We start from the raw sequence: 25,688 nt of genomic DNA, 5'->3' as shown, positions 1-25,688 counted from the left end.
TGCAAAGTAGATAGGAGATAGGTGTCAGAGTGTCTTTATTGCTTTAGAGGTGGAGATTAATTTATTCACAATACGTGGCATTTGTTTATTTCTGTGCTGACTGATGCCAGAAACAATAATGAGGGTATAATTTGAAGAGATCTTCAAGTATGAATCACTGAAACTAAAATACTTCATCAAACAGGCTCTTTACTGAATGAACTACTTGATAATGCATGAATATTCTAATCCAAATCTTTGACACTGCTTAGCACTTGTTTTATAGTGCTAAGCAGTCATTATGAGTGAGATCTCACCGATGATTTTCTTTCTGTAAGAGTTTTTCTATAAAGCCTTCAATTATGTGTTTCTATTTTTATTCTTAAGAAAACAGAAGTTGTCGAAGAGGTTTCAAGCCCTGCTACAATCGTCGTTGCATTCCTCATGGCAAGTTATGTGATGGTGAAAACGACTGTGGAGACAGCTCTGATGAGCTGGATTGTAAAGGTAAATACATGTTGCATCAGCCTATCTATTATTACATTAATTGCTTCCAGAACTTTTCCAAAGTCCATTCTTTAGAGCACTATGGTTTCACCCATTTGGTGTGTAGCACGTACTAACATCTGTGGACCACACTGTTGGAGGGGAGTTATTCGAATTTATTGAAAATCATGATTATAGTCTCAGTTTCTGGTTTCTAATCCTTTGCTCACTTTCAAACTTTTGTTACCTCTCACTTCTTCAGGTCTGCATCCTTGTTTATTGGACATTTCTATCAGAATGTGTGATACTGAATTTACTGCTCCAGAATGTTCCTTTTTATTTATGAATTCTGTTTTACACATGAACTCATCATTTTCTAAACGACTGGACAGGAAACCTTGGTATTATCTTTGATTCCTATTGCCACCATATTTTATCACCCACATGTCCAATCATCAACAAATCTTCCAATTCTTTGCAATAGTTTCCCTTTCAATCTACTTTGAGCCTGGATTAACAGAGTAACCCTTTAAATAGTCTCCCTGCTTCTGCTGTTTCTAATGAATCCCAACGTTGTGAGTCATGCTAACACATTACACGTTTTCCCACAGTAACAACTAGGACAGATCAGTAAGTCAGATTATATGTGCTAGAATCCCAGTCCCAACAGTGACTGTGTGACTTTGGATAAGATACTTAAGTAATCTGTGCCTCAGTTTTCCAAACTGTGAGAGAAGACAGTTAAATAACCACGTTACCGTTAAATAAACTTCGAACAGAACTTGGCATCTGGAAAATACTATGAAATATTTGCCTTAAAAAAAATCACTGCCCTGATTAAAAAACACAAATGAAGTTTCAATGTTTGCAGAATCAATGACAAGTTTTTAGTTTGAGATTTAAGGTCTCCTAAAAGCTGGACTCAACCAATGTTTGCAAACTAATTTCCTTTCAAAAACCTTTGCATTCATTGAACACACATTACTGGGTAAAATGTATTAAGGACTGAGACATAAAATTAAATAAGTCATGAGCCTGTCCTCAAGGAATTTAAACTCTAAGTGAAATACAGTTATTTAAAAAGATGAAGATGTACATAAAGTGCTATGATTGTACATATTAGAATTTCTTTTGGCTTGGAAGTATTTTGAAATATTTATAGTCTAGATTAAATTTAAACTGTCTTTAAAAAAAGAAAATAAATTTAAACTGTCTTAAACTATAAATACAGTGGAATGATCAAGACAGGAGAGAATTCTGAGTAGAGGGATTAATATTGAAAACTGCAAGTAGTTTGCTATGGTTAGCGCCAGGCCAGGTTGCATATTAGAAAGTGGTAAAAAAAAAAAAATGAGACAAGTTTGAGGAAGAAGGCAAGATATGAAAGTTTGTTGGTGCCATGTTAAGCCATGTTAAGGAAATTGAAGTTTATTCTGTAGTTACCAGAGTGTTGCTGAAGGTTTAAAGCAGTCCCCAAAGATTCAAATTTACATTTGAAAAAATTAAAAAGTGCAGTGATTGTGTGAATGACAGCTATAATGCTGAGATAGGAAAGACAAAACAGGAGGCTATCATAGAGGCCAAAGTTAAGAGTAACAGCATTTTAAAAGGGAGCATTACCCCCTCTTCAGGTCTGCATCCCTGTTTATTGGACATTTCTACCAGAATGTATAATACTGAATTTACTGCTCCAAAATAACCAGTCTTCTTGGGTGATAAGCATAGAGAAATCATGGGAAAAAATAGAGAAATTTTGTGGAATTATTTGCCTGTTTTAAAATTATCATGTACTTTTGTTATTTTTTTTAATTTATTTTTGTAGGGCATTTATTTGTGTGGGACAGGATGAGATAATAAGGATAGTTGCATTCTGAGCGAGGAGCAGCTGCATACATTCTGATGGAACTGTTCCAAAGGCATACAGATAGGCATAGGACTGAAGCTCAGGTAGTAGATTTAGACCAGATGTATTGATTTTGGGCTCATTAAAGAGGAAAAGCTCAGAGGATATATGGAGTGACCGTTTTAAGGAAGTGCATCAGAATTGCCTGTTGAGTTTAAAATTAAAGACACTGATTAAAAAAGGGGGTATATAGGCCTCAAGACTTATAAGAAATTATTTTTTAAGAAAGTAGGATCAGTTACCATTGTGTAGTGTTACAAAGAGATCAAGAGGGCAGGCATAGACTGGAGTGCCCATTGTAATGACAAATCGGAGAAAATCTCTTGATTATCTTCATGCGAGTGAATTCAATGGAATGGTGAGGAAAAGCCAGGTCACATTAAATTGTGGTAGAAAATGTATGGTGAGGAAGTAAACACAGTGAATATGGACTCTTTTTTAGAAAAGATTGCTGGTAAAGAAAATGTGAGAAGTACACGTCTAATAAGAAGGCTATGCTGCCGAAACCGGTTTGGCTCAGTGGATAGAGCGTCGGCCTGCGGACTGAAAGGTCCCAGGTTCGATTCTGGTCAAGGGCATGTACCTTGGTTGCGGGCACATCCCCAGTAGAGGTTGTGCAAGAGGCAGCTGATCGATGTTTCTCTATCATCGATGTTTCTAACTCTCTATCCCTCTCTCTTCCTCTCTGTAAAATAGAAAAAAAGAAGGCTATGCAAAATTGGAAAGGAGGGCAGACTGCACACACATTATTTTGTAGGCAGAAAAGGATTGGAAAGTTACTCTGATGTCTTAGACTCTGTGACCTTGGTCAAACATTTGAGTAGTTTGCCATCTAAGACACTATAGTATACAGGAAGAGCCAAGTACATTTGCAAATTAAGCCAACTATTATTTTATATCACCTATAAAAGATTAAAAATGATACATTGCTATACAATGCTGGGAGTGAAAACAGGAAAATAGATAAGCATTTGGGAGAAAAGGAGGATGGGAAACGTGGAGACCAAAAAGTGGATCTGTTGGATGACCTGTTTACAGGCAAGAGAAGAGAATATAATAGAGACATTATGTTAGGATAAAGGTACAAATATCGAGCTAGAATATGCAGGAACAAACAGTAAGTACAGAAAGTGGATCTTAAAGCAAAATTCATAAAAGACCCATAAGAATTTAATAAGTTGCTGTGGGTTTTCTTCGAAAATGATTTTCCTTTCAAAATGGTAAATACATTAGTGTGTTGGGGTTCATAAAATACAGTCTCTAGTACATGGTAGGTGTTTATTAAATTCTTATGTGGCTCTTTGCAGCAATAAGTCTCCCAGAATATAAAGATAAGTTTTATTGTTCCTAATGACATCGATGCTAGCTGCTGAATAACAATAAAAATAATTTCAAATGTGATTTTTCCTTTGTTAGTCTTAACTCTGATTTCTGTGTTATAACCATCTAGGCGATATACTTGGGCACAGAACTACTGCATTTGTGTGTTTCTGTCAAAACTTTTGTGTGTTTCTGTCAAAACTTTTCTTTTGTGATAATAATAGGGAAAATTATAACAATTTGATATTTTAAAAGACAACAGCAACAAAACCTTATTCCTTGACATTCTTCCTGTATAATGTAGGACATTTGAAACTAAAAATGCTCATGGAAACTCAAGCACTATTTCCTACTAAAAATTAATAGATTTAAGTAAATGCACTAGCCCCTTTAAGATAAATAAAGGGGTCATTTTTTTTTTAGATGAAAAGTAACATCATAGTTGCATTGTTTAGATTTGATTTTTCTCTCATGTTAAGTTTGTTCTCACGGTGTCCCTATTGGGACATTTTACACAGAGGACATACTTGCATGGGTCCATTTTCTATAAATCAGGTTATCTTATAAATCAGTGATTCAGATATGTGTCTATCAAACACGTGCATACTCCCAGCACTGAAGGAAAAGGAGCATGGGAGGACTCAGGGAGAATGGAAAAGAATTCACTTTCCACTCCTTGCTTCTGTTGTCAGTGAAACACGGGATGCCGTGCTTTGCTGTCTGTATGCATACACATGCACAAACCACCTATTATTTTTTTTTTTAAAATATATTTTATTGATTTTACTACAGTGAGGAAGAGAGAGGGATAGAAAGTTAGAAACATTGATGAGAGAGAAACATTGACCAGCTGCCTCCTGCACACCCCCTACTGGGGATGTGCCCGCAACCAAGGTACATGCCCTTGACCGGAATCGAACCCAGGACCCTTCAGTCCGCAGGCCGATGCTCTATCCACTGAGCCAAACCGGTTTCGGCCCACCTATTATTTTTAATGTAAATAAAATAAAAGGTAAAAAATTAAATTCGTACAATAAAAAAATCGGTATGCTGAGGGAAATTTTGATAGGCTACAGAGAAAGGCTATAGTGGAATCATCTGCAAATTATTTGAAGTACTATTACATGTGTTTGTTTAGTTTATATGCTAATAGTATTTAATATTACTATTTTTTTTTCACAAAGCAGATAATTTACTTACAGAGTGGAATGGATGTTATAAGGAATTATGTTTGGTTTCTTCTCGTTTGGAGGAAAAGCAAAACCCCAAATCCTCGTAAATCTTTTATTTCTGTCCCTTTACAGCTATTTTTTCATGACTGAGAGCTTTAGACAGCAGGCCGTCTGGGGGATCTGAGAAGTTGTTCAGAAAATCTGTCATTCTGTATTCCTTTTCTGGTTGTATGAGTGGTTGAGTGAATACATTCGGGGAAAGTACACGAAATCTCTCTTTTCCTCCCTGAGATGAATATAAATACTGCCCTTGGGACGTACATGAACTTCCTAGGGCGACCTGAACACCTTCAGGGGGAATGGAGAGCGAAGAAGTTCTGAGGATACCTAAAGGAGAGGAAACTTGTGTTTGCTTTTAAATAAGTTCATAAAAAAAAAGCCAAAAAACTTTGAAGATTTCACAAACAACAAGTTAAAGGAAAAAGATAAGCGTGCCCAGAGAAGAAACCATCATTCCTCCGGGCTTGCATGCACTTACAGCCAAGCAGTCCATTAAATAAAAACTGTGGTGGGAAAGGAAACAGAAGAGACATAGCAGCAAATGCAGTGCCTCCCCCTCTGCCAGCTGATACACCTTTGCCACGGGCTGGGGCTGGGTGGGAGTGCTGGAAGACAAAACGCTGACTTAGGTCATGTGTAAGCAGTGTCCTACGAAGCACAAAAAGACTGGTCCATTTTATGCCTTTCCCATCTCAGTAAATATTCTAACTGACATGGAGAAAAGAAAGTGGGTAAGATAATAAAATTAGGGCAGTATGTGGGGGAAAGAGTGGTGTTACTTCTCTCTTGCTGCTACTTCTGATCGGCAGTCCCTCTCAGATCGCCTTTGTAGGATCCCCTGGCTGTGCTGGTGTGGCTGTGGTGTTTGCACTCACAGTTTGTAGGCTTCCTTTTCCTTTTGGACTCTGTGGAGGGAAAAGTCTAGTATTTCTCACTTGGCTTATCTTTTTTTGGACTTTTTTTTTCCTTTCTGTTTCTCTTTTTCAGGACTTGTAGCCTGAGGAAATTTTTCAGAAAGCTTTCATACTCACTTGACAAATTAGTGATTCTGTTATGCCCAGAGTTCAGGGTCCCCAATAATCAACCACTAGGGAGCCTTTTCTCCGATGCAAAAGCAAAGAGTCTTTATTCAAACCCGGGTTTGGCTCCCAGCCTCCTCCTGACGCAGCAGTGGGGCCAGAGAGCGAACTCCGGGGGAGTGATGAATTATAAAGGGTTGGACATTTGGGTGGGCTTAGGGAAGTGACGTGGGTTACAGAGATTGCCTAATTTGGACTGAATCTACTTCTCTACATTCCTATTGGCAGGTTCATGCAATTGTTACATTCTCGCGGTTTTCTAAGAAAAAGGAGTCTGATACATAGTTACACAGGATGGAGGGTACAGTACATTTTGTGCTGTCCTGCTCTGCCCTTTCATTCCCCCCTTGTCTTGGGACACCCGGCTCAATCATGAGACGGTTTGCATTTCTACTTTGTCTCTTACTTCTGGCCAAGGCCTTTAGTACTACAGTCCCCAACAGTACTGTCCACAGCGAATTCCAGTTCCTCTCCTGCAGGTGTCGAGATTCCTCCTGGCCTGCGTGGAGCCCAGGCTAGGGATCTCACGGGTGAGGCCGCTGGTTGCCAGGATCCAGGCCGTTTCCTGGTGCAGGAGCTGGGAGTGGTGTAGCCAGGTCTGGACGCCATCTACTTCAACAGCCGTGGGCGTGCTCAGGATAACAGTGTAGCATCCCTTCCAGGTTGGGGTGAGTCCTTGGGCAGTGACCTTCTTTACCCATACCGAGTTCTTGGGCTGGAAGGGATGTACAGGGTCCGCAGTGGGCACTGGCAGAGCATCACGAACAAGCTTATGGGTGGCTCTCTGGGTATACTGCAGAGCCTGTAAGGACTTGAGTAAGGGAATGGTTATGAATTCCAGCTTTCAGTTTCTTCCTGACCCTGGAAAGGAAGCGGCAGGGGGAGGTCTATCATATATGATCTCTAAAAGGGGGAAACCCCTACCGGTAGGGGGTACACCTGGCCCATAAGAGGGTGAAGGGCAGGAGGTTGGTCCAGTTTTCACCGGTTTCTAAGGTAAATTTAGTTAAATTCTTTTTTTGAGTCTCGCGCATGCCTGTCCTAAGGCTTGAGCTATATTTTGAGATATCTTAGCTACAAAGGCCGGGTTGTTATCTGATCCTATGACTACTGGCAGCCCGAATCTAGGTATAATCTAGCAACTATAGAGGTAGTTTCTGTCCTAGTGGGGTATGCTTTAACCCAACCCGAGAAGGTATCTATGAGAGCTAGCAGGTACTTGTACTCTGATGCTGGTGGCTTAATTTCTGTGAAATCTACCTCCTAATGCTCTCCTGGGGAATTTCCAGGGGGACCTTCTTACCTTGCTTAGTATTTATCTGTGCATAAACTGTACTTCTAGTGACTATGCTTTTAATTATTTTATCTAAGAGTACCTGCCTTGCAGAAGTTTAGAAGTCTTGGTGACGCCAAGTGGATAGCCTGGTATAACTGGGTAACTAACGTCCAACCTATAGCCTCTGGGACCAACAGTCTGTCATCTGGTAGGGTACACCAACCATCTGGTCCTTTAATGGCTTGCTTCTGTTCTGCCAATTCCTCCTCTTGTTTGGTGTAAGAGGGGGTCTGTGTAGGTCCAGGTCCGGCAGGGTTACTAAAACTTGTAAAGTCCCACTGGTTTTTGGGCGGCTTCCTTGGCAGTTTGGTCTGCGGCTCTATTTCCTCTGGCTTCAATTGTCTTCCCTTTCTGATGTCCTTTGCAGTGCACTATTGCAACTGCCCTTGGGAGCCAGATGACCTTTAATGTGGCTAAAATTTCTTCTTATTTTTAATGTCCTTTTTCACTGCAGTTGGTAACCCTCTTTTCTGGTGGATGGCACTGTGTTCCCATCGGAGGGCCTGGATTAAGGCCAAAAGCTCGACTTTTTGTGCCTTGGTTCCCCTATTCAGGGACTGCGCCCAAATGGTGTGGTCCAGGGCGACTACCGCTGCTCTGCACATCGGATGCCATCCTGAACATAACTGCTCCCAACCGTGAACAGTACCTTGTCTGGTGATGATAGCGGGACATCTGTCAGGTCTGGGTGAGCCGTTTGTACTGCGTCTGTTACCTCCGTGCAGTCATGAATGGGTTCCTCTGGGTCATCATCTGGAAGCAGGCTGGCAGGGTTGATGGCCAGTGTCTTATGGAACCAGACGCAGGGCTGGTCCAGGAGAAGAGCTTGGCACTGGGTGATCCTGGTGTTTGACATCCATCTCTCTGGAGCACCTCGAAGGAGGGCCTCCACACCATGGGGTGTTGTCAGGGCTAGTTCCTGGCCCAGAGTCTGCTTATCTGCCTCCTTCACCAGCAATGCTGTGGTGGCCACTGCCCAGAGGCACGCTGGCCACCCTGCTGCCACGGGGTCTAGCCTCTTAGGCAGATAGGCAGCAGGTCTCTTCCAGGGACCTAGAGTCTGAGTGAGAACCCCTTTGGCAATGCCCCTTACCTCACTCACGTAGAGGTGGAAGGGCTTCCTGACGTCTGGTAAGGCTAGGGCAGGTGCTGAGATGAGAGCCTTCTTTAGCTCCTCAAAGGCCCATTGTTCCACTTCGGTCCAGTTCAGCGGCTGCGTTCCCCCAGTACTTGAGTATAGAGGTTTAGCAATCTCTATGAGCCCCGGTATCCACAGGTTGTAGTATCCAACTGCCCCTAAGAATTCCCGCTCCGTCCCGCTCAAAGGATATGATGGCAGTCCAAATAGTTTCTGTAGGAGGTCACATTTACACAGGGGGTACAGGCATTCTGGTATGACCAGAAATGAATGAGTTACCGTGTTCTTTCTGAGGTCCATAGTCCTTTTTGATGTCTAAGGAAAACAGGCAATTTGTCCGGTGGCTTCCTGGACTGCTGTCTTCTTAGAGGTTATGAGTCCCACCGGCTCTGTCAAGACTGAATAGGCTGTTCCAGTGTCCACCAGGAAACTAACAGGTTTGCCCCCCCACTTGTAAGGTTACTCTGGAGGCTTAATGGAAAGGAACCCCGGTCCTGTCAGTCCTTTTCCTCTAAGTTAAAGACCCTTGGAGTCTGAGTCTCCCCTTTCTGCTTCTCTAGCTAACCTGCCAGGACATTTTCTCTTCCTGTGCCTCTGCTTCTTACAATAGGTATACTAATTCCTTCCTATTTGCTGCTGGCTTTTTCTTCTTTCTAATATTTCTCTGTTCTTTTTCTTACTATATATATATAAACTTTTATAAATTTTACAATTTCAAATTAGTCTTTAAACCTTCTTCTATGTCTTTCAAAAATGCATAAGTATGCCTCAAATCTTTTATTATTTTAAAATATTTAGAAAAGGCAGAGGGAGAAGGGAGCAGGCTCAGCCATTTGAATTTCAAACTGTCATATTTTTTTATAGATAATAATCTCAGATTCTGATAAGCCTGGAAAGGGGAATTTCTAGCTGCCGCCTTTAAGCCCCCTATAGAACACGGTGAAAAGTGTCCAAGGAGTCGCCGAGGGTTCTTGGGTCTTATTGGGGCGGAGGGGGTCACAAGGGAATTTCCCTCCTCGTTGCTGCCTCTAGCCACTTAAAACAACCCCTGGAGGGGATAGACACTGGGTGGGCAGAGGCAGGGAGCGCAGCGCGGGTCTCACCGAGGCGTTTTCATCTGGCAGTCCACTCTCTGTTCCCACTGGGAAAAGCGCTTGCCTCCTACTAACGAAAGTGGCGTGGGGGAACCGGTGACCCCTACACTGTAATCAGACTCCCTGACCTTTCTGAAAAGCCACTCTGCTTGAGTGTGTTTCTATTAAAAATTACTGATTTTAAAATTATAACTTAAGAGTTGCTACACACACACAAGGACCAAGTGGCCTACAAAATATTTTCCTTTTCTTTGAAAGGTTTTACAATGTACATTAATCACATCAAACTTAATGACCAATTGAGACAAACAGTTCTGATACTGTTCCTCCACCACTGATTAAGACTGGGTGGTGGCAGGTGTCAGAAATAAGATTCATTTAGGTTTTGAGCTTGCTGGGCAGACTTGGTGACTTTGCCAGCTCCAGCTTTCTTCTTATAGTTAATTTTAGAATGTGGTCTCTGCTTTAAATCTCTTTGGACTACAATTGTATAACTTTATATCTTCACATTAATAAATATAGACAGAAATGTTGTTAGGCAGGCCGATTCCCCCTCTGACAGAGAGAAAACACCCCTGGGAAAAAAGAATCCCAGTGGCCACTCGGGGGGGTTGCTACCTGTCAGAGCACTCAGCCTTCAACAAATTAAATGTGTTGTTTTTTTCTTCTATATACGAACAAATAATTATAACCAGGCAGACAACAAAATATCAAACAAACATCTGTCCTTATATCATTTCAGTAAATAAGTATTCTTACATTCTTGGGATCTAAGCAGATAACAGAAACACTGCCTCTAAGTCCCCTGATGGGGCCTCCCTTTCTTATCGTCGCTTTTTCTGGCTTCTGCCATAGGCCAGTGGGCGGGACCAGTGTGTTGAAGGAAAAATCATCCTGCAGTCCGGCTCGGGGAGGGACAGGTTACACATGGAGCGTTGTTTCAGGAGAGGCAAAACCTTGATAAAAGCTCAGTAATCCAATCACACAGTCAAAGGTTAAACTAGAAGGGAAGAACCACTCAATGTCCTCTAAGAGGATTTTAACAAACTGATAACAAACTGACAAAACCTTGACAAATCAAAACTCAATAAATAATATATACATATAGGGCCCAATTATGATCGAAAATATAAGACAAAAAGACAAAACAAACAGTCCTGATACCAACATGACAAAACACAAAACAAACACCTGTTGAGAGGGAGAGCCTCCAGCCCCTTCTGGGGGGTCCCTCTCTCCTCTCGCAGGGGGAGATTTCTTGTGAGCTGAAAGCCTGGATGGCCTCCTGAAAGAAAATATTTTTAATCCAGTTACAGATGCTATTAGGATCAGGATGAGAGAGGAAGGGAAAGTCCAGGTTATGTCCTCTCTGAGGATCCTAATAACTGAAAACAGTAAGTTAAACAAATGGTTAACGGAGTCTATAAAGAGTTAATAGTAACTTCAGCCTTAGTTCCACGTTGGACTATGATGTCACAGGCAGGGGCAGGGCCTGTACATCTCTCCGCCCTGTGAAGCAGTAAGGGGAGTCTCCCAGCACCAAAAGAGATAAGGAAGCTGTAAATAAAAGTTCTTTTGTTCTTTGAAATGTTATAAATGGATACTTTTAAATCAACCTTAGAACTTTAAAATTCAATTTAATACAGTAAATTCACAAATCAGAGCAAACTGAAACCTTCATTAATACAAACAGAGGAATTTTTATCATCTAAGTGGGCTTATTCCCTCTCTGATGGAGAACAAGAAAAAGGTGTCTCAGCAGCTGCTAAAGACCTTTGTATTCTGCCATAGCAGGTCCGCCCTATCTTTAAATAAATTAAACAGCAGAAAGAGATAACAAATATTTTCACATTTATATTTATATACCAAACAGTCTGAGTTTTTGACTCCTACTAGATATTTACCAGAGTTTAAACAGTCACCTGATTAATTTGCCTGAGGAAGCTCTATGGCCTTGGGGGGGGGGGGGAGGAATTAAGCTCCCTTTTCCACTCACTTGGAGTGAACTGAGTCTATCCCATAATGTCCGTCCAGTAAGTCCACAGAAGTCCACAGAAAGACACAGAAACCAAACAGACAAAGACACTGAAAAGCTGGACGATGGCCCTGTGCCAACTAGCGGGAGCGACCCGCTTCGTCCCTGAGTTTTGAGGGGAAGCCACTCCCCTCCAGACGGGGGTTTTTACGCCCCTCCAGACGGAGAATCAGAGAGTCCTCTGACCCTCCAACCCAAGGTCCACCTGTGCGTCCACTTAGACCGTTTTTGGGCAATTCAGATTTGGCTTCAGAAGCGAGCTCGCGCAGAACAGACAATACAGACACTTACCGCGGTCAGTCAGCAGTCAGACTCTTCGGATCGGGTCCCTCGTGGGTATTGGGGAGCCCCGGGCGAGCCCCCAAATGTTATGCCCAGAGTTCAGGGTCCCCAATAATCAACCACTAGGGAGCCTTTTCTCCGATGCAAAAGCAAAGAGTCTTTATTCAAACCCGGGTTTGGCTCCCAGCCTCCTCCTGACGCAGCAGTGGGGCCAGAGAGAGAACTCCGGGGGAGTGATGAATTATAAAGGGTTGGACATTTGGGTGGGCTTAGGGAAGTGACGTGGGTTACAGAGATTGCCTAATTTGGACTGAATCTACTTCTCTACATTCCTATTGGCAGGTTCATGCAATTGTTACATTCTCGCGGTTTTCTAAGAAAAAGGAGTCTGATACATAGTTACACAGGATGGAGGGTACAGTACATTTTGTGCTGTCCTGCTCTGCCCTTTCAATTCCAGCATCTTTCTCCCTCAAACTTCACCCTAAGGGTGAAACACATTTCAATGCCTGACTAATCAAAACAGCATGAAACAGGAATTTAGTTGAGGGAACAGAGAGGAAGGGGAGAAGAAGAGGCATTTGATTATTTAATAAAGTTTCTGTAATTCCCGTGGATTTGTTCCATCACAGGACTTGCCTTCCTTGCTTACAAATGCTGGCCATGTTAACCAGCGTTTGCCCTTGCTACTTATGAAATTCTGCAACCACTTAATTTGTCTAATTCTATTGCCACTTAGCCTATTTAACTCTCTGGCGGTTCCCAAATTCTATACAAAGTCATGGACTCTGCAGAAACAGTATTAGAGGTAAAATAATGTGTGTCTTTTTTCTATTTGCACACACTCCTAGGCCTCCTCACCAAGATTCAGAGTTTATTTTTGATTGGGAATAGGGGAGAAAAATGACTCTTGCGAATATTCTACCCTCTATTCAGTTCTCCTGGCTCCCTACCTTATCTATTTTTCAGTGCCTGTCTTTTAATACCGTCTACTAACCAATCTTCTGATCTTCAAAGCTAGAGTTTCTTTTCATCTAGTCTGAGTTCCTTTCCTTATATCTTTTGCCTTCCCAGAATTCCACCCAACACTGTGTTCTACTTGCACATTTCCCTCTTCTTAAAAGTCATTGTTTGCTCTTCCTTCCACTTGAGAGCCCCAACACTGTGGTTGAATCTTCATTATTGTGAAATCCCTGAATCTCCGGGGCTCTTTGTCTGAAATCCACCTCCATGTTCATGAGTCATAACTTGCCTCTTCACTCTGTCTGCCACCGGACCCACTCAGATAAATTCCCTGTCACATACACAGAAGATTGTCTGTGGAAGCTTGGCGGGAGATGGAAATGGCAGAATGGTGTGTGATGGTCCCCACTGGGATCTTTCTGGCATCCTAAACTCTAACTACAATATAGAACTTCAATTGCACTATGAGATAAATCTTTGTAGGCTTTGTAGGAACTCTAGTATTACCACTACCTTAAATATTGTTTCACAGAGAAATTATTTCTGTCTTCTAAATAAAGGGATTATAAATAATCTTTTGTTACACAACCTTTTAATAGGAGACTGCTGATAGATGGCACAGTGAGAAACAAATGTAAAAGCTTGTCATCATTATTTTCCATGTTATATGTTCTATTTACTGTTTCCACTGAAAAGCGTTCAATGTGAAACATTATAGAGTGGAATATGGAAAAGACCTCGCTTTTTTAGACATAAAAGAAAAATATCTATTTGTTTTCCTGTTTGGAGCAATATTTTTATCTACTCATAATAGCATTGTTTGTTTCACATGATAAGAAGTTATTTTTAATAAAGAAAACAGTGAAGCAATTATAATTGCAAATTGTCAATAAAACATTTATTTTAATTATCATTGAACACAAATAATGATAGAATTGCAAGACAATTAAACATAATAAGTGCAGTGCATTATGAAATACAAAAGACATACAATCCCTCGAGTAAAATTTGCATATTTTAAGATAGCATTTTAACCATTTGCAATTGATATAATTTCTATTTGTAATTAAATAGGCTTTTAAAAGTATCAACACTAGTAAAAGTAGCATAATCAAAGAGCCCTTCAGGTTGTGCATCAACATAATCAACCTGTGGAAGTTTAAATCTGGAACAAAAATCTCACCTAAGTTAATGGAACACACGTAGCATGCCATGCACCTGTTCACAGCATATTGCCGGAAGCCATTATATGGTAATGAATGTGTAAGCAAAGTAGAAAGGAATGTAGGAATAAAAATAAGCTATTCTGTACAAAGTATATATAATGACAGTAGCATATTGAAACTGATTTTTACCTCTGCCTAGCAGGGACTTGGAAAGCCATACTTTCCAAAAATAGACACACATAAGAACACATTTATGTTTCTTGGCCTGGGGCATCCATATTTCCTGTACCAAATGTTACTGATCTGTCCACGAAAAGGAGTATGATGCCTAGCATGGATGGCTTTCCAGCAGTACTGAGTACTCTGAGTACTCAAGCTCATGCTCAGTGGTTTCTCCCTCTCAGACAGTCTCTGCCTGGCCATCTCTCTTTATCATAGCAGGGAATATTCTCCTTAGCAACTGGGTTGGGATTTCCCTGTATGCTCTGAATTGGGCATTTGCTTAGTGTCAGAACCTTGTGCTGTTGAAGTTGGAGGAAGAGAATTTTCCGCAACATTCAATTGTTTTTGTAGGTTGCCTTAGTCCTGGACTGGTATTATCATGGTAAACAAAGCACAATTCCTATTTTCCTGGACTTTACAATTTAGTGAGGGAGCAGATACATAAACAGGAAGTTGCAGTGTAGTACTGTAAGTACCACAACAGAAGGTAGAATTGTGTGACAGGGGAGGATCCATGAGGCATCTAACTCAAGGTTGGGGGTGGGTGCCAAGGGTCAGGTTTAACTTCCCAGAGTTAAAAACGCAAAACCAAACAAATTACATGAATTGAATTAAAACAATCAAAATGTTAAAGCAAGAAATCATTTTTTGTTTCCTCTGTCAACTAATTGATTTACCTGTTTTTCTAGTTTCAACCTGTGCGACTGTTGAGTTCCGCTGTGCAGATGGGACCTGCATTCCAAGATCAGCACGATGCAACCAGAACGTGGATTGTGCAGATGCTTCCGATGAGAAGAACTGCAGTAAGACAGTCTGCTCCTGTTCTGTTGCTCATGCCTGCGCACTCTTGGCATTGCACTGAACACTGTCCTACTTTTCACTGAACCTTGTCCGGAATTGATATGTAATTAACCCCTGTTGTGAAGAATAATTGCTTATTTACTTCTTCAATTAAGCTAACTTGTCTTGTCTCTATGACCTACACAGAAGGTTGATAATTTTTGCCTCTGAGGTATTGTTCATTTTTCTATTTACCTCCTTGTAGATAACACAGACTGTACACACTTCTATAAGCTTGGAGTGAAAGCCACAGGGTTCATAAGATGTAATTCTACCTCACTGTGTATTCTGCCAACCTGGACGTGTGATGGCTCCAACGACTGTGGAGACTATTCAGATGAATTAAAATGCCCAGGTAATTCTAGAAACAAAACAAACAAACAAACAAACAAAAAACAGGCTTTGCCTTGAAGATTTGGAGGCTAGTTATGTAGACTAAACTTTTTAATGTTTGTTATAAATATTCAATGATCAGAATAAAATTTAAATATTCTAAACATGCCACTTCATTTTTAAAATTAATTATAAAATGATACTCAAGAAAACTACATTTGGATCAATTTCCTCTTTTAGTTCACCATTAATCCTTTTAAAATTAGTGACTAAACTTAAAATGTGTAACCTATAGCTTCCATAGAAGTAATATATACTGAGAAAATATTATTTATAGATTAAAGAGAGGGAGACTATATTTCTCACCAATGGCTCTACTCAGTGTTATTATACAGTGTGCATTGTCTGGTTAGAAAGTTTGGTGCAGTTTACATGATCTCTTTGCATAGTAGTGTACTAGTAAGTCTTGTTATCATTACTGGGCCAATTACTAGTAGACAGGTATATTTAATCTTACTATTTATCAGGTTTACCTACATAAGCTCTGAAAAGTGCCATCTGCATTCTTAGAAAAATGCCTTTCATGAAAAGGTCATAGCCCTGTTTCTTTTTAACTGTTTGAAGAATAGTTAGCATAATGTTCTTCAGGTCTATCCATGCTGTCGCAGAGTAAAATTTTCTTCCTTTTTACGGCAGAGTAATATTCCATTATGTAAATGTACCACACCTTTTTTTTTTTTTTTTTTTGTCCACACTACTGATGGACACTTGGGATGCTTCCAAGCCTTGGCTATTGTAAATAATGCTTCAATGAACATTAGGGGTAAATATATTATTTCAAATCACTGTTTCGGGTTTCTCTGAATAAATTCCCAGAAGTAGAATCGCTCATAATGCAGTTCCATTTTCAATTTTTTGAGGTAACTCTATACTGCTTTCCACAGTAACTACATCAATCTGCATTCCCACCAACAGTGCATGAGGGTTCCCTTTTCTCCACATCCTCCCCAACACTTGTTGTTTGTTGGTTTATTGATGATAGCTCTTCTGACAGATGTGAGGTGATATCTCATTGTGGTTTTAATTTGCATTTTTCTGATGATTAGTGTCATTGAGCATCTTTTAGTATGTATATTGACCATCTGTATGTCCTCTTTGGAGAAATGTCTATTCAGGTCCTTTGTCCATTTTTTAAAAAAATATTTTTTTATTGATTTCAGAGAGGAAGGGAGAGGGAGAGAGAGAGATAGAAACATCAATGATGAGAGAGAATCATTGATTGGCTGCCTCCTGAATGCCCCCTACTGGGGATCGAGCCTGCAACCCGGGCATATCCACTCTTAGAGGTTATAATAATAACAGTATTCCACAATCTAATATACATATATATATTTACAAATATATATATTTTACAGAATAATTTCTCATACAAGTACTTTTTATCCTCATATTTCTGCAAGGTATAAAAATTTTAGAGATTGTATTGTAACTTGTTTTTCTTCCTTAAAATATAGAAAATTTATTTGAATCTTGTTAAAGCCTACTGAAACTATAGGGCAGTAGTAATATCAAGTCTACACTTTGTAAGCACAGATCCACTAATATTTTTATAATATCATTTGTTTTTTATGATTAAGGAATTAAGAATATTTTCCACCTAAAATGATTATTTAGCCTTAGGCTCATTCACTTTATACTCACTTCCATTATTTTAAAAATATACACTGAGTAGCCAGATTATTATGATCTCTGAACGCATAATAATCTGGCCACTCAGTGTGTGTATGTGTGTGTGTGTGTGTGTATGTGTATTAGAGGTCCGGTGCATGAATTCGTTCATGGGTGGGGTCTGGCCAGCCTGGCCAGGGGGAGGGGACATGGGCGGTTGGCTGACCTGCCTGCTGGTCGAACTCCTAGTCGAGCGGACAATTTGCAATTAGCCTTTTATTATATAAGATATAAACTGAATGGCCAGATTATTATGTGTTCAGAGATCATAATAATCTGGCCACTCAGTGTATATATATATTTCTAAAACTCCACATTATTTGGATATAAACAATTTTCCCCTTAATGCAATCTTTCTTTAGAGTTGATTAATATATCTTCCTAGTTTCCTCTTATCTGTGTCATTTTTTCAGGTCTGTTTGTTTTTTTGTTTGGTTTGGTTTTGTTTGGTTTGGTTTTCATGATCTTGACATTCTTGAAGAGAACATCTCGGTTCCATTTTGTTTTCTATTTATCACCTATATTTCAGAAGTCTAAGATTAATTAATTTTTGACATTGCATTCTATATTTTGTCACAGTGCAAAACAAACACAAATGTGAAGAAAATTATTTTGGTTGTCCTAGTGGAAGATGCATTTTGAATTCCTGGATATGTGATGGTCAGAAAGACTGTGAAGATGGACTTGATGAATTACACTGTGGTGAGTGAGACATTATATCTTGCTTTAATGTTATAAACCATAGTATTATTTATATACTGATGTTCACTTAGATAGGTATTTTATTCAAAATACTGCTAATTGGTTTAACATCAATTTTTATTCTTGTTAAATAATATAAAATGGTATAGATTAAATAGAACATAAAACCTTAAAACAAAGAATTACAATCACCTGTTCTAGTCTTTTCTTTTAAACTTTTCTGTTTTTCTTAATTATGTCCATCAATTTAAATTATATGCTTATACCTTAATTGTTTTACTTATTACTTTTAGATGCTATATATTTATTTTCTGATATAAAAAATAAGGATTTAGCTCACACTGTTTGTCAGACTCCTCCTACCTATAATTGACTATTATTATTCTAAATGTTTCTGTTAATTGCGTGGATAACTTTAAATAGTATGCTTAAACCTGGAAACCTGGATTTTATCCTTCATCACCTACCATTTAATTTCTGTGTGTGTACATTTCATTTCACTTTGCAAGGTAAGAAAGCATTTTTAAAATTTATTTAATAAAATGTATGGTTTTATTTTTTATTCTCACCCAAGTATATATTTTATTGATTTGAGTGACAGAGGAAAGGGGGTGGAGAGAGAGAGAGAGAGAGAGAGAGAGAGAGAGAGAGAGAGAGAGAGAGATAGAGAGAGACAGGCAACATTGATGTTAGAGAGAAACATGGATCAGTTGCCTCCTAAATGTTCCCTGACCAGGGATCAGAGGTTGGAGCAAGAGCAAGACGAAAACTTTTGAAAATATTTTATAGTGTCAAGATAAAAATTTTTATTTTTACAGCAATTTATATTTTGAAGACTTTAATTTGGAAGGGTTTTATTTTTGAACCTTTTGTAGTTATAAAAATGCTGAGTGGAAGAACAGGCTGAAGGTGGAGGAGAGCAATCACAAACCTGGCTTTGGAATTATAGGAGTGTACTATTCCTAATGCATAACTTGGTCATAACATACCAGCCGCCCTGCCAATGAGTTTGGATGTTATTAGTCAGACTTAAGATTTCTCAAGTGAGAGAAACAAAAACATCAAAATAATAAGTATGTATAGATAGGTTTAGCCATCAAGCTAAAACCCCCTCAGTCACCTGATTTTTAAAAACAAAAATATATGCTGATGTGCCCACTGTATTGTAACCCTGCCCCAGGATATAATTTTTCTCTAATTGTTCAAAATATATTAAAAATTATAAAGAATAACTAGACCACTCCTGGAATATTTATTTTATAACTGTTCATCACACCACACTCTTTTTTTTTTTTAACAGCAACCTGGAGTAGGGGATTACCATCATCATGACTAGCTCCAAGTCAAACCCTGTGAGAACTTTGGTGAAGGAACAATGTTGCTAACCTGGAAACTCAGAGGAAATATGCAAGCTGTTGTTAAATACACTGAGTGGCCAGATTATTATGCGTTCAGAGATCATAATAATATATAATATTATTATAATAATATATAATCCTATATAATAAAAGGCTAATATGCAAATTGTCCCCTTTACCAGGAGTTCGACCAGCAGGCAGGCCAACCAATGGCCCATGTCCCCCCTCCCCCTGGCCAGGCTGGCCAGACCCCACCCATGCACCAAGTCATGCACTGGGCCTCTATATATATATATATATACTGAGTAGCCAGATTATTATGCGTTCAGAGATCATAATAATCTGGCCACTCAGTGTATTATAGAGCTGTCACAGAGAAGAGGAATTTGCCTTGTTTTATTAAAGGATCGTTGATTTTAGTAAAGTCTAAAGAAGTATGTTCTTACTCTCATATTTGTCCTAAGATGGTCCCAAATCTTTTCTTTTTTGTTTGCACCTAAAATGGACATTCTTGTTTATTTTCTAGATTCTTCTTGTTCTTGGAACCAATTTGCCTGTTCTGCACAAAAATGCATATCCAAACACTGGGTGTGTGACGGAGAGGATGACTGTGGAGATGGACTGGATGAAAGTGATAGAATTTGTGGTGAGCTGTTCCTTTTTGCTCTCACTCAGTTTTTAGATGCATTTTACATATGTCCTATCATATTAGAGTACACAGAAGACCTTGTTTTCTACTTACCTTAGCATTAAATTTATTTATATAGTTTATGTATCTGTTTTTATTATTTTTATGAGTATTATTCTTCTATTTTTATATATACAGTTGTTATTCAATTTTTAGGTTTCTTTTTAATATTGACACAGTGAACATATTTGTAAATTTTATTTCTAGTCTTCAATGCTATTTTGGAATAGATTTCAATAACTGAAATTATTTGGGTCAAATGATCAAATTTTTATGGCTCTTAATATGTATTGTTAACTTGTCCTCCAAAAGTATACCAATTTATACCACACAAGCCGCACTTGTATGTGTGTGTTACTTGTATGTGTGTGTACATTATAGTAATCATTATTATTGATTTGTTTTCCATGGAAAATAAAGAAGGAAGCTATTATATACTATTTTGAAATGTATGTAAAAACACACACAATACAGTGTACATATAATGTGTTGTAGAACTGTGTACCTGAAACCTGTATAGTTTTGTTAACTAGTCTCACCCCAATAAATTCAATAAAAAGGAAAAAAATAAAACGTTCTATTCTTTCATATAAAATAAAGTAAAATTCAGCTTTATATAATTAGAGGTATAGTTTTAATATCTATATTTAATTAGTGTATATTAACTACACAGCTAATATTACTTTTAAATGATCACAAACATTTAACAAACAATTTATATGGAATTAAATAATTTCTTAAGGGGTAAAAAGAAGGAAGAAATATTATTTCTATGAATTTATTATACTTGACAAATATATAATTTATGTATGTCTATTTCTCTCTGATCTGTTTTTATATATGTTTGTATTTATAGATATACTAGAAGCCCAGTGCATGAAATTCTTGCACTGGTAGGGTCCCTAGTGGCTGCCGGCTACTGGCTGGGTACTCCCTCCCTTCCCCTGGATGGCCACACCTCCTGGTCCAACTCCCCAATAACTCCCGGTTGAGGGGACAATTTACATACTATGCTTTTATTATAAGGATACTCTTTACTCATTATAAAAGCTCTATTTCATAGCTCTTTCATCCTCATATTAGAGAGAAAAGTTCCTGAATCATTGAATAAGGTGCACAAATAGAGTTAAGTACACTTACCAATTTATTAAATGTCAGGAGTCTGGCCCGCTCTTTAGGTTATGGAGACAGATGGATAAGATTTTATAATGTGCAAGCTAACCTGAAGTTCTCTGGAAATAACATAAAATTGGAGCTATCCTTTGAAATCAGACACTTTATTTTCTTGTATTTAAGTTAACCAAAATTTACTTTTTATTTATACAGCTGAAACAACTTAGTTATTCAACAGATAATGGTAAATATAAAAAGATCGCTATAATAAAGCTCTGAAAAGAAAAGGAAATCAGCCATCAAGTAGATGCCTTGCCAGTGCCTTTTAACGACTTTGTTTCTATTTGCTATTAAATCTTTCTTTAATTTTAACAGAAAAAATTAGTTCCTTACAATGGTTTGAGCAAGTTCCCAGTCTTTACAATAATGTGGACTCTTTGTTTAACCTTACCTTAAATGGCTCCATTGATAGCTCTATTTTTTTCTGACTGGACACTGTATAACAAAATGGATAAATACCCTGAAGTCACACAGAGTGGAATTTTCCAGCTCTGTAATCATGGGTACGGTCCATTTTATTCCCTATATCTCAAGCTCCTTACCTATTAAGTGGGTACAAAATGATCTATCTTTTTGTCACTCTTGTGATTATCTAACATGACCAGTGTGTTCCATATAAATGAATTTGTTCCCTTCTCTTTTGTTATATTTCTTCTGCTTCCTCCTTAATTTTTCAGCTATTGTCATGTCTATCATTGTTGTCACTGGCAATATCATTATTGTTGTGCCCATTGTTATTGTCATGCCTGTATCTATCAGTGTCCTGAGAATATTTTTAAAGGATTAAAATCGTAAAGGACATGTTTACCTATTTTCAAAACATCCAGTCACTTTAATTTAATTACAGACTGAATTTTGTATACTAACCACCAAGCTGGTGACACATAAAAATCACTGTTTTAAACCAAACATCAGTCAATGATCCAAACCTAATATTTTAGGATCGGAAAGGAACTTTATAAGTAGTTTATCTCAGTGGTTCTCAACCTTCAGTGCACAAAATGTCCTTCTCAGAAGTGTGTTGTAATGTAGATTCTTAATCCCCATCTCCAAATATTCTAATGAGGGCTGTAAACACAATCTTCCTTAAGCAAAGATCTGAGGATTCTATTTGGAAATCATAGTGTAGTCCATTTCCATCATTTGATCATAAAAAAAGAGAAACTCACAGAGGTTAATACCAGGTATATTTGCCGATGTCTCTCAGAGGATCAGAGATGACAGAGCTAGGACCACAATTCATATTTTTGAAACACTCACTAAATAAGAGAGTAACTCTTACCAATCAAACCTTGTATCTGACTATGTCCATGGGAGGGATCTGGTGGAGTTCCTTCCGCTCGTCTTCCTTCTCCCTGGGGATTCATATCCCTGAGGAAATCAGTGTGTCTTCAGATGATGGTAACTGAGGAATGAAGCCATGAGTTTTTTTCTTTGGCCATTTTCTTTCCAATTGATTATGATGTTTTGACATGCTCTTAACATACAAACTGTGGAACAGTATCAAGGGAGCCAGAAAATTAGCTGCACGAAGCCTTATGCCATTTCATAGTGTGAGGTATCTGAGTAATTATGTAGTCATAACCTACATTTTATAGACAGTGAAATTCAGACGCCAGTCTTCTCCAAGGTCAGACAGAATTAAATTTCTCAACAGCCAAATCAATGCTATGTATATTATACCTACCTTGAGAATAAATTAGGGTAATAATAAAAACGTAGGCAAGAAGCAGAAAAAAAGCTCATTTTTAAATCTCAAGCTTAATAACAAAAATATTATAGAAATTAGAGCACAAATTGAAAGTATAATAGTGAAAGTAATACTATTTTCTTATGGCAAGCTTGAGAAGATAGATAAGAAGAATAAATAATATAAAAATAAGTTCTATAGGAAGGTAATTTTATTTTCAAATGTACTAATGACATAACAGATAACAGGTAAATTCATTTTTAAATGAAAGCAACTTTTATTTAATAGAGTTTTTATTATTTTCTCCAGTAATAGATATCATATTAAATATCATTCTATTAACACTTATCCTCAATCAAATGAGCAAATCTGAATTATCTGGGGGACTTTTCAGCATTCATTTACCATCCTGTTCTCCAAACTAAAGTATATGCCAGGGCAAGGCCTGTTTGTGTTGGAAAAGCTCACTAGGGGGTTTTGTTTTGTCACCCTACTGCCCCCTCATATTACAACATGGCATTGAGAGCATTTTCTGCTCCTAATAACTCTGTGGCTGAGAAGATGATAGTGATAATCCAGTAATCCATGTTGATTATTGCTTTAAATGTTTGGAAATAAATATCTTTAGGCAATCCACTCAGTCTTTTTCTTCCTGGAGATATTAACATTTTCTGAATAATCCTAACACTATGATTTTTAGAATCTTTTTTATGTGCAACTTTTGGTCACAAGAAAAATGAAATTAAAGAATAGTTGGATTTGAGGATCCAATTACTAATTGACTCAAATATATATATATATATATATATATATATATATATATATATATATGGCTAATATGCAAAGTGTCCCCTCCGGAGTTCAATTGCTCGCTATGATGTGCACTGAACACAGGGGGTGGGCAGAATAAAGGAAGGCAGGAATGCCCTGGCTGGCAGCCAGCAGCAGGGGAAGGAAGGTCCCGGCCAGTAGCCAGAAGGCCCCGATCGGCCCTGATCCCTGGCCAGGTCTAGGGACCATACCTGTGCACGAATTTCTGCACCTGGCCTCTAGTTTTTATATAAATAACAAAAAAAGGAGCCATTCGATATGTATAGCTATACTTGGGGGTAAGGAAACATCCTGAGAAAGAATCATTTTCTAATTTTTTTTTCTTTTATTATTACCCTGTGCCATTGTGAAGAGGAACGAGGAGGAAGCATCTATGACCTTTTGAATTTACAAGTCAATAAGCATTTATTTATTTTTTTTCAGTGTATATTTGAAAAACAACATCATTCAAATAAAGGGACATTAAATTGATAAAGCAGAGAAAATCTAGGTTCTGCTTATCAAGTGTGTAAAAACAAAAAGAATACGCATACATTTATTCTTTTCAACAACACAGAGTGGGGATTAACAAGAATGGCAGTAGTGGTTAAGACAAGGTGCTTAGGTTTGCAATTTCCTTTTCTGTGAAATGAGATTAATAACAGTTCCACTGTTTGGGGTTATTGTGAGTATTAAATGAGTTATTATATTAAGTGCAAATCCTGATATGTTCAGTTCTTTTAAACATTTCTTTTTCATTTTATTCATAACTAGAGGCCTGGTGCACGAAATTCGTGCATGGGGGGGAGGGGTGTGTCTCAGCCCAGCCTGCACCCTCTCCAATCTGGGACCCCTTGAGGGATGTCCGACTGCCCGTTTAGGCCCGATCCCACCGGGCAGTCAGACATCCCTCTCACAATCCAGGACTGCTGGCTCCCAACTGCTCGCCTGCCTGCCTTCCTGATTGCCCCTAACTGCTTCTGCCTGTCAGCCTGATCACCCCCTAACCACTTCCCTGCCAGCTTGATTGATGCCTAACTGCTCCCCTGCCAGCCTAATTGCCCCTAACTGCCCTCCCCTGCAGGCCTGGTCATCCCTAACTGCCCTCCCCTGCAGGCCTGGTCCCCCCCAACTGTTCTCCCCTGCAGGCCTGGGTCCCCCCCAACTGCCCTTCCCTGCAGGCCAGGTCGCCCCCAACTTCCCTCCTCTGCCAGCCTGGTCACCCCTAACTGCCTGGCCTGGTCTCTCTAGCTCCGTGGCTGCCACCATTCTGTTTGAATTTGTTTACCTTCTATAATTGAAACTTTGTAGGTTGAGTGGAGGCTTAGGCCTGTCAAGGGCAGGCGGAAAGCTTGTTTCCCTCTGTTGCCTGGGAAACCTTGCTCTGGGTGGCTGTAGCCATCTCGGTTCAGTTTATTTGCATACTCGCCCTGATTGGCTGGTGGGCGTGGCTTGGGGGTAGTGGAGGTATGGTCAATTTGCATATTTGTCTATTATTAGGTAGGACTAGAGGCCCGTTGCATGATATTCATGCAAGAATAGGCTTTCCTTCCCCTGGTTTCACTCCCAGCCGCCCGGGAGTGGGCAAGTCCCCGCTCCCAGCCCACCCTCCCCCGCCCCAGGAGCCGGCAAGTCCCCGCTCCTGGCCCGCATGGGAGCCAGCAAGTCCTCGCGTCTGGTTGGAGCACCGCTCCTGTAGCTCCCTCCGCCGCACTCCCTCCCCCTCATAGCAGGCATCCCTCCCCTCCCAGCCGCTCCCTGCCTGCATATGCAAATTAACCCACCATCTTTGTTGGGTTAATTTGCATACTCACTTTGATTGGCTGTGGGTGTAGCGGAGGTACGGTCAGTTTACATGTTTGTCTATTATTAGGTAAGATTCTATGACATTTGCTATATTTTACAAAGAGAAAATATTATTTTCAGCCATGTAGCTTTAATAAGTATAACTGAAATTATAAAGGAATGCATTTTGAGAGGAAAATGTGTAAATATCTATAGAAGGATAATATTGGATGATGCCAAATAACTTCAGTCTCTTCCTTGACAGCCACATTTTCCTGCCTCCCTTCTTTCTGTAGGAAATGTCCATGGTAGATGTTTTCCAGCAGACACGCCGTGACTTAATGCA

At 39.1% G+C, this 25,688-nt stretch overlaps 1 protein-coding gene and 1 long non-coding RNA gene across 5 annotated transcripts in view; one reads left to right on the top strand and one right to left on the bottom strand.

The window, feature by feature from the left end:
* Positions 1 to 25,688, top strand: part of LRP1B (LDL receptor related protein 1B) — a 1,704,605-nt gene that overhangs the window by 1,407,790 nt on the left and 271,127 nt on the right. The window contains exons 47-51 of the mRNA XM_054723549.1: positions 367 to 486; positions 14,925 to 15,038; positions 15,281 to 15,430; positions 17,716 to 17,838; positions 19,723 to 19,842. Coding sequence (XP_054579524.1) covers positions 367 to 486; positions 14,925 to 15,038; positions 15,281 to 15,430; positions 17,716 to 17,838; positions 19,723 to 19,842 — 627 coding nt within the window. The remainder of the gene's footprint in view (positions 1 to 366; positions 487 to 14,924; positions 15,039 to 15,280; positions 15,431 to 17,715; positions 17,839 to 19,722; positions 19,843 to 25,688) is intronic.
* LOC129150816 (uncharacterized) lies at positions 6,775 to 12,331 on the bottom strand. Of its 4 annotated transcripts, XR_008557556.1 has the most exons (4): positions 11,894 to 12,331; positions 10,759 to 10,852; positions 10,327 to 10,523; positions 6,776 to 6,860 (listed from the first exon to the last, which is right to left on the bottom strand). It is a non-coding gene; the product is annotated as an uncharacterized LOC129150816 (long non-coding RNA). The 4 variants fall into 4 exon arrangements; XR_008557558.1 differs by lacking the exon at positions 10,327 to 10,523 and having other exon boundaries at positions 6,775 to 6,860; XR_008557559.1 differs by lacking the exon at positions 10,759 to 10,852.

Source organism: Eptesicus fuscus, chromosome 11, assembly GCF_027574615.1.
Source record: "Eptesicus fuscus isolate TK198812 chromosome 11, DD_ASM_mEF_20220401, whole genome shotgun sequence".
Lineage (NCBI taxonomy): Eukaryota > Metazoa > Chordata > Mammalia > Chiroptera > Vespertilionidae > Eptesicus > Eptesicus fuscus.
The sequence above is the reverse complement of the archived record's forward strand: the minus strand, read 5'-3'. Positions and strand labels throughout refer to the sequence as shown.